This window comes from Sinocyclocheilus anshuiensis, unplaced genomic scaffold, assembly GCF_001515605.1.
Source record: "Sinocyclocheilus anshuiensis isolate Anshui unplaced genomic scaffold, SAMN03320099.WGS_v1.1 scaffold1230, whole genome shotgun sequence".
NCBI classification, from domain to species: domain Eukaryota; kingdom Metazoa; phylum Chordata; class Actinopteri; order Cypriniformes; family Cyprinidae; genus Sinocyclocheilus; species Sinocyclocheilus anshuiensis.
In genome coordinates, this window is record NW_015558637.1 from 452,611 (window position 1) to 462,794 (window position 10,184).

The following is a 10,184-nucleotide window of genomic DNA, read 5'->3' on the forward strand; positions in this document are numbered from 1 at the left end:
AAAATAATGTGTTTTTTGAACATTAAAGCATGTCAACATATTCTGTTACACCAAATACACAAAATAATGATCTTTAAAGAAGCATCATATGACCCCTTTAAACTGTTATAAATTTTGAATGCTTTGGACCACAGATTTAAGGTTGGTCTCTTATTAAAGAAGACACTTGGCAGATTATAGTAGAAGTAGTAATAGTAGAAGAAAGTTATAAATATTTTATTACAAAAAAGTTATGGAAGTTTAAGTTAATGAAAATATAAAATGTAAAAATTTAAATATTCATATTTTATATTTAAAAATATATATTATGTAGCAGATGTCAAGCAGTACCCTCAGGACAGAAGCACGACCACACATGGATGAGATGAGTGATGGAATTTATTCCCCTTTAAAGAAGAGTAGTATGAGGCAAAATTAGTACAAACACACCGATAGGCCTACTCTCTCACTCCCGTGCTTCCCGTCTGCATTCACAGTGAGACTGAGCGCGAATGCTTAAAGGAGAAGCGATATACATTGCACATATACTAGGCAACAAAATAAAACAGTATTTCACAAAATATAACAATGTAACATAACAGTTAATACAAATAAACACTCAGCATACTTGCAACATTCCATCATGCAAATACTTCATGAAAAAATGAAAATGTATGTAAATATTGTGTGAAATAAACTTCTTTTGATACAATTATGCTGTGTCACTAAATAAGACTGCACCATATGGTAATTAACAATGTAAGTCTAACGAATACTACAGCTTAGACTGTCACTCAATTGAATTCACACATAAAACAAATTATTTAACCATTAAGTGCACAAACATACCTGTTCTGAACAAGTTATGTTCCAAATTTAAGGTTGATATCTCAAAAAATGAGCTTTCAGTGAGATTTTGTTTGGGCGTAGTACCAAGCTTTTCCACTAGATGACCATCAAACCCCATTAGTAACCATATAAGGGCGCCTCCATTTCCATATATGGTTTTTTTTCTATATATTCAAAACACTTTTAGACCTTTTTTTCTAAAAAAATAGAATGGATGTTATCTTTTGAACAGTCTCCATGAAAATTAATAAAGATTTTTACAGATTTTTCATGATTTCACATGTGCATCACTATTTCAAAGTAAAGGTCAGAACGCACTCTCTGACTCTGATGAGTACTCTTCTTGCATATTAATAAATTACAGTTGCTCTGTAAAATATTTCAAAAATTAGTCGCCAAATATGAAAACTAGAGTCTTTAAGCTTTCAAACCGATATATAGTTTGTCAAGATTACTTTAGGTTCAGACTAAGATATTACTGTTTAAAACATGTAATGACAAGTAAGCGAAAATGCTTCTAAACAAAGCCATGTTGTGTGACTCTGCACACCGCAGTGTTTCGTTTCTGAATGAATGCTTCTGAACGCGTTTTTGAATCAGTGATTCACTGACCCATTCATAAAAACGTCCTTCCTGAATGAATCAGCCGTTTTGAACGAATCGATTGAATGAATGACTACTGGCAATTTTAGTCTCATTTTTAAAAGTATCATTCTATTTTTCTATTATTTCATATTTCTAAATTCTAAATTTTATATTTAAAACATAATCGCATAACATTATTTATGCAGTTTGTGTAGCTCAGTATAATAAATGACCTGTGAGCTATTTTGAGCTGAAACTTTACAGACACATTCTGAAGACACATGAGACATATTAAATCTTGTAAAAAATGAATATTAGGTACCCTTTGACTTGATGAAAGACGCTAACTAGCCAAATAACCTGTATTATCTTAGAGCTTTATACTACTGCCATATGGATATTACACTGACACACTCATCTCTGACAAATAATAATTACTTCCTGATTATACCATTGAAAACATACACTTTATGTGAAATTGCTTTTAAAACAATATGTATTGTGAAAAGCACTATACAAATAAAATTGAATTGAACTTACCTGGCAAGGTTTCCCAAAAATTAACACTGCAACAAAAGTCTAGAACATGGATCTGCAACCTTTTGGGCATTAAGTGCCATTTTTAATTTGTCTGGTTAACCACTGTGCCAGTAAGCTGTATTCACAGAATACACACTCGTTTTTAATGACTAAATGTACATGTAATATAAATGTAAAATGATTCATAACATGACAAATGAGACACCCTATGGTGTTGTGAACTTCACAGACATGGAAAGACCACATTAAGTTATTTCCATGATGAAGAAGTGAGTCTAGTTAAAGTATATTACTAGACAGTAATGATTGTCATAAACTCCATTTCATATTTTATATTTTACTTAATGAGACAGTTATAATCACTGCACATGTGCAAATGTTTGTATGTCCTTAACAAAATGATACGAGACATACTCTTGCAGGGCAAGACAGAAAACCAACCTAAAAAAAAAGATAACTTAATATGTCCATGTAGTTATTTTGTTTTTGCTGTTGATTAGGTCAAGGTTGTTATGGTTGTAAAACATTAGTTCTGCTTTTCAGCTGATAAATTCCTGCTAATTCATTTGAGATCAATTCGGACCCACATAAATGAGTCATACTGTATCTGTTGTTCTCTGTCTATAGGTGACTTAATCTCCATTTATTCAGGTAAAGCTATCAAATCCTCACAAATGGAGTGCAATGAACTGTAAAACTTTGTGATACAGAGGTTAGGTAATTCTACAGCATTCTTTTTTTACTAAGTTACATTGACTTGCATACATGTGTTAAGTTGCTGAGAGCATCTTAAATCATAGAAGTGATTATGTCTGACCTGAAAATGGCAACAGAAAAGTTCACAACAGAAATTATTGCTTTCACCTTCATTCACATTGTAATAAATGTGATTTAGTGTTTCTCTTTTCAAATGGCACTTCTAGGATCTTTTTTAGTCATCTATTCAAAACCAGTTTTAATTAATCAATGATTGATGCAAAGTACAAAGTCATACTGTACATGGTGACTTTATTTAGCAGACATCTTTACTTACAAAAAAACAAATAAAATGACCATAGCTTAATGACCTCTGAGATGAAGAATCTTTCAGTGCAAATACTTGCAAAACTCTGTGTCAAAGAACTGACATATCAAAGAGGCTAAGGGACACTCATGCTACCCCCCACAGAATCAGGTGTCAAAAAAGAAAAGAAAAGATGGTGATTGGATTTCTTCACTGATGAGGAGCATGCTGTTATCAAATACAATTAGAGCATATAGAGAGTGTCCATTTAAAGTCAGTCAGGCTAATGAAGATCATAAGTCATTCAGAACATGGAAGCTGCATGATTACATAAATATTTTCCCCCTTTTAATAAAATGTACATTCAATTATTTTAGGTGGTAATGGCATTTCGATGATCCCATTCCATTACTGTGTACACTCTCGGTACAAAAGCTGTTACTGGGGCGTTATCCCTTTAAATATGCACTTTTGTACCTTATTTACCACTAAAGGGAGCATATTGGTCCCCTAAAGCTACATATTAGTGCCTTTTGAAAGGGTACCACCCCAGTGACAGCTTTTGTTTTTTAAGAGAGTGTAATCAGTAAAGCTACATGTGACCATTTGAGATGACCTGCAGTCTCAGGAACACTTGCAGTTTTGATTGGGTATTACATCATCTACTTTAAAAGCAAGCAGTACAACATGTATCAAATCAGATTACTGCCAATGGTTTTCACTTTGGTTCTAAAGTGTCAGGCAATGGCATTGCTAGACCCCCTGTCTTTCATCTCAGCCCCTCTAAAAATTTGCAATTAACTCAGCTGTCAGCACCCTTGAAATTTGTGATCTTTGCTAAAAACAGCAGATGCAGCAAACTGTCTGCAGGTTATTTCGCTCCGAATCAATGCTTTAACAGTCATTAAAATAATTTTTAAGTTCGTTACATGAAGTATCCTCCTTCTCTAATCAGTGAAGAAACTAGAATAATTTTTGGGCTTCTCTGATAATGTTCATCTCTAAATGTATAAAAAGGAAACATTAAACATGCTTCTATGGATCAGACTGCTTAAAACCCACTCATTAGGACCGGTTGTCATTATTGATAAGCTTAAAGACTCATTTAAAAGCCTTTTGATGGGCCATCGCATTCATCCGTATACAACAAAGATGTCTGTGATTGGTTAGCACTGTAAGTAAACATGCTGTAAACATTTTGGAATGATGAGAATAGATGCAAATGGAATGCTGTAATTGACAATTTTAGCAATTAGCTAATTGTGAAAATTATATTAATTGTCCAGCCCTAGTGCACCGAGTCAAGCATCTCTCAAAACCAATACATTAAATGAAATTGTGTCTTTCATTAATTGATGGTTTTGTTGGCTGTAGTATACAGACATCATTGTTCTTATCTAGCACTTGTGAACAAATACCATATAATCAGATGAACCACTGAATGGATGAATGGCTCCCATGGGTCCGTGGGTTAGAGAAGACAGATTAAAGTGAGCATCCGTTCAAACAATACTGACCTCTCAGAGCCGAACAAGCCTCTGTCTACAAAGTAATGAGATGGAAGGGGAGAAGAAAAGTACAGGGAGATGGGCACAGTGTTGAATGATGAATTATGCATTGCTCTCACCATTGTCCAAAGCCTTTCAAAAAAAGTATCTTTCTCAGTTTTGAAAAAAATATCTAATTATATATTAAGCTCATGTCAAGTAATTTTAAAATGACGTCTGAGTCTAAAGCCAGGCATACTGTGCGAGTTCAGATTCTCGGGAGGTCGTGAGCCCTTGCACACGGTAACCTGATAATTGTGTCAAAGCAGTTTGTACTGCAAGGTGGCAATTGTGGGAGCTTTTGCACTAAACAGAGGTCAGAGTTGTCAATGATGCTCCTCCTATTGCTTTAGACAGAAAAAGAAAATAAAAACTCAACTGTGTCTTTTCTGAAGAGTGGAGAACAAAATTATTTGAGTCTATTTGAATGTGTGAGTGTGTACCTGCTATTCCCTACATTATTGGGACCAAATGTCCCCACAAGGATATAATACCAGTAAATTTTGACTTTGTGCAGATATTTTTGGTCTCTGAAAAACAGCTTAAAAATCATACTAGACAAAGTTTTTTGAAAATCTAAAAATGCAGAAAGTGTTGTGTGAGGGGTAGGTTTAGGACACGGTTAGGGTAAGGAAATAGAAAATACAGTTTGTACAGTTAAACCATTACATCCTCATAAAACATGGAAGCCAGTGTGTACTTGGTTTGGCTTGTAATTCCCCTCACACGATGCGAGCCGCGATCATACGAGCATCAATGCTTGACATGCGATTTCTCCCAATGGACAAAAAAAATACTTGTGAGCGCATAGAACAGCAAAAATCACACCATGTATGGTATAATGGGCTGCCAATCTCCATTTAAATATGCAGAGATCATGTAAATGGTGGGCATTAAAGCTTTAAAATATACTGTTAGCACTACTAACTACTAATAATGGTTTATCTATTATACTACAAAATCAGCTTGTGGTGCAATCATTATAAAGCTTAAAAAGACATAAAGGTTTTCTCCTTTGATTCATGTTCTTTTAAAAGAACCAATTAACTTTAAAATACTGCAAAAAGCATTGCTTGCACACTTAGTCTTAATGAATTCAATCATTTGATCATCTGAGAAGTTTTTTAAGCAAAACCGGAGCCAGAAAAATGTTTTTGATGGTTTGGATAGCTATTTAATCATGAAGGTTACGAGTGTGCAGCCATATGAATGTCATAGACTTAAAAGATCACAGCCTTTCTTCTCTTGCTTTTATCTCTTTTCACTTATTATTCTCTTTGTTCGACTTGCACTTTTATTCTATTCTGCATTAATTTCCCCCCGCATTTCAACATTGCACTGACAATGAATACTACTTTCATCTGTTTTTAGGGGACAAATCTTTGCAACTCTATAGATATTTTCATAATGAACTGGCTTTCATTCATGTAACATCATTAGCTGCCTTCATTCTTAAATGTTGACATTGTCTTCTCTGTTCAATAGCAGCGAGCTTCAAATAATGAAGTACAGTAAAAGTCAACAACGTTACAACTTTCAACAGTTGTTCTTTAATCAAAAAGTTTGCTGGTGTGCAATGTCTTCCATTTTATCTACAACTTTAATTAAACTTAATTAATTTATGGTCATATCTGAGCCTAGATTACATTAAACCTATATAGAACATGATGATGGCAGTTCTTCTCTGCATGTTTTCACCTGCCTCTTTGTTTGACTTCCACCGTGGTCTAGAGTCAATTTATCTTCCCTATTCTCTGCTTCTGGATGTAATTGGAAAGGAGACAGAAAGAGTGAGAAAGAGAAATGAAATATAAATGGAGAGAGGCAGGTGTGAATATCTTATATACAAAGCTTTTCCATTTCAACAAAGACATATGGAACATTAATTATGTCTTTTATATTACTATTCCCACACTCTAAAAAATACTGGGTTGTTTCAACCCAATGTTGGGTCAAATACGGACTAACCCAACTGTTGGGTTAAATTTTGGTTACATTTTTAAATTAACTTTTTAAGCCAACAGTTGGGTTAGTCCATATTTGACCCAACATTGGGTTGAAACAACCCAGTATTTTTTAGAGTGCAGTATAGCAAGCCTTTCTTCTGTTCTATTATGCTTTGCTTTACAATTTAATTGGCATATTTGTTCGCATTTTTTTTTTTACATATTTCAAATATATGCAGTGCTAATGTTTAGAAATGCTGCCATTCTAATGGTTTAGTAAGGTACTGCTGATGCAGAGTTTTCTCTACTGAGCATCTCACATATGCAGGATAATTGGCATGCCTGATTGCCTAAGGGACAAAAATAACACCATCCAAAACTCTGTGAGCCATGTGAGTGTTTTTATGGTGAACTGTTCTCTGCTATCCCTTTTCTTGTCATTTGACCAGTGTTTAGTCCAGTGGTTCCCAACCAGGGTGCCTCTGGAAAGTAAATTTCAAAGGTAGCAAATAAAAAAATAAAAAAATAAAACAAAAAATAACTAATACTATTTTGTAATTAAAATTTCTGCTTTAATTTAATGTTAAAAAACAAGATCTGAACATATTTCTCTTTCAGATGAAAATGCACCATGCACTGAGCTCTCAATCATTTTTTTTCCACTGCAGCACAGAGGTCTTTGTGGACCAATTTTCCCACTACTCCAAGTTTCATTCAACACCTGCCCCCTCCTGCGGAGCGGTACACACGTTCCCTGCTCACAGTGAATTAGATTTTTTTTAGGTCTTCTTACAGCAGTCCTGCGTGTACTTGTATGTACTTTATTGTTTTTAATTTTACTTTAATTAATGTTTTAGTCTTTTTTATATATATTATCTAATTAATAGACATATAGTAATCATTATTTAGGTTACTTTTTGTTTAAAATTTTCAAAAAATAAATGTTAAAAAAAATTCATGTTTTAATGAAATTTAAAAAGGCGTCTTTGTCATTTCTGGCATTAAATAAATGTGGGCTGTTGAATATTGTCTTGGCTGTTGGATTCAGAAAGGTTGAGAACCACTGGTTTAGTCTATTGTATGTTTTCACTTGGTAAGCTAGATTCAGATTTGCAAAAACAGTGTAAAAGAAACTTCCTAACAATGGTGCTTTTGTCTGTAGATTATGCATTTATTGTATGTGAGAGTGCATTGAGAGAGCAATGATAGTTTGTGGTTGTCCTCTGTGCAGGACAATGGCCCCCAGCTGAAGGCAGTGACGGCAAGAGACTGAGATGGAGCTGACCTCAGTAGACGCCTCTGCTGTGCTGGGCTTATGGGCCAATGGCTCCATTCCTGGTTTCCTCCTTAATGAGAGCATTCTCAATGACACTTGCTTCCTCAATGCTTCAAACTGCACTAATGGGAGAGATGCAGGGAACCGAGCCGGAACAAGCATGGCAGGAATCCTCATCCCTCTTATTTACATCATTGTCTGCATCGTTGGCCTGGGAGGAAACTCACTGGTCATTCACATCGTCCTGCACTACTCCAAGACAGAGTCAGTGACTAACATCTACATCCTGAATCTAGCTATAGCCGATGAGCTCTTCATGCTGGGCCTTCCGTTCCTCGCTGTGCAGAACGCCATGCACTCCTGGCCCTTCGGCTCATTCACGTGCAGGTTGGTCATGACCGTTGATGGCATTAACCAGTTCACCAGCATTTTCTGCCTCACCGTGATGAGCATTGATCGCTACCTGGCCGTGGTTCATCCTATTCGGTCCTCTAAATGGAGGCGACCACGGGTGGCCAAGGCAGTGAATGCAACAATCTGGGCGGTCTCCTTTTTGGTAGTCTTGCCAGTGGTGATTTTTGCAAATGTGCAACGGGAAGGAGGCATCTGCAACATCATATGGCCAGAGCCAGCCAACATCTGGGGAGCAGCATTTATAATCTACACCTCCACAGTTGGCTTTTTCTTTCCCTTGCTAGTCATCTGCATGTGCTATCTCCTAATTGTGATAAAAATTCGCAGCTCGGGAAAGAAGGTTCACGCCACTTCAACCAAACGGCGCAAATCGGAGCGCAAAGTCACGCGAATGGTGGTGATAGTAGTGGCTGTGTTTGTTTTCTGCTGGATGCCGTTTTATGCCCTCAACATCATAAACCTGGTGGAATCACTGCGTGATGAGCCCCAAGGTCTGCATCTTTTTGTGGTGGTATTGTCTTACGCTAACAGCTGCGCTAACCCTATTGTGTACGGCTTCCTTTCGGACAACTTCAAACGGGGATTTCGAAAGGCTCTGTGCCGTTCATCTCGAAGGGTCGAGAACCACGAGCCCACCGAGCAGCAGAATCAAGAGGAACGAAGAAGAGTGCTGATGCCCAGGGAAAGCCTTAGAAGAGCAGTGAGAAATGAAGAGGATGAGGAAGAGGAAGAGTACAGGGAGGAAGTGACGGAGATGACGGAAATCTGCAGGATTACTCAGAATGGAAATGGAAGCGGTCAACCTGAAAGTACCCGAGCGCTTGTCTTAGAGAGACCATTGGGTACAGGGGTTTCTGAGACATGTTCCCCAGACAGGAGAGGCACGGGCATGGATGTTCTTGGTAAAGGACCAGGCTTTGGACCTGCTGCAACCCTGCTGAACGGGGCTAAACATGGGAATGTGAAAACACTGCCAGAGGAACCGGTGGAAAAGAACACCTCACTGGAGATCAGCTACTTGTAAACTTGTGATTTGTGTCAGCTGGAAAATCTGTATTATTGTACATGCCTCCCTGAGTGCTATTCAGTTTGTAGTTACTGCCTCTCCTGAAGTTTATCAACTCGTCTTCATGTCTGAATTTATGATGAAATTTCCTCCTAGTAATTAGACTTTATAGTATGGTAGTATACAATCTGGAAACACAGTTTGAAAAGTCACAATGAATTTTGCCTTATTTATAGGACTTGGCAAACCAAAACAAGGGTCATCCGCAGCATTCCATGGTATCAGTACCTATATGGGACCAGCATCACAATATGTGAAGCATCTATGTGCCTTTTTCTAAATTTGTTTAGGAGATTTAAGCAATGCAATGAATCCATGGCTACGACTGGGCACTAGATCACCAAGTACATTTACATGCGCTTTTGCTCGATTATAACTGCGCATGTGAACATACTTAGTGAGATTGTAGCATATTACTATGTGATAAAAAAAAAAATTGGAGAGGATTTTGTATATGTGAACAGGTGTCCTTGTAGTTCTCAGCTTGTAGCTTTCTCTAAATATATTTGTATGTGCTTTTTGCCTTTGTTTGTAAAAGTATTGTACACTAATTGAAATCTGTTACAAACAGGTCTTCAAACTCTACATACACATTGTCATATTTTACAGTTTTGTGCTGCCTGTCAGTTCTGTTCTTATTTATTGGCATCTTTTAAAAATATTACACAAATATTCAACATGATACGATTGTCAGTTATAAAACTGAATGTTCAAGTCAAAATTGACTTGTCATTACTTATTCACTCTTATATCGTTCCAAAAATGTATGGCTTTCTTTTCTTCTGAGAAGTCATTATTCATTGATAAATGCTCTTCACACAAAGTTATCGTATGACTTTTCTTTGGCATGGAATATAGAGCATGTCATATAGACTTCTTTATGATACTTTTTTAGTGTATTTAGACATTTTTGACACTTGAAGGACACTATTAAATGCCATAGCAAGGAAAATAAACATGTGAGTTTGGAACAACATGA

At 36.3% G+C, this 10,184-nt stretch overlaps 1 protein-coding gene across 1 annotated transcript in view; it reads left to right on the forward strand.

The window, feature by feature from the left end:
• LOC107680846 (somatostatin receptor type 5-like) overlaps positions 1-9,327 on the forward strand; it is a 19,404-nt gene extending 10,077 nt beyond the window's left edge. The window contains exon 2 of the mRNA XM_016476898.1: positions 7,681-9,327. Coding sequence (XP_016332384.1) covers positions 7,724-9,163 — 1,440 coding nt within the window. The 5' untranslated portion in view covers positions 7,681-7,723 and the 3' untranslated portion in view covers positions 9,164-9,327. The remainder of the gene's footprint in view (positions 1-7,680) is intronic.
• Positions 9,328-10,184: the final 857 nt, after the last annotated feature.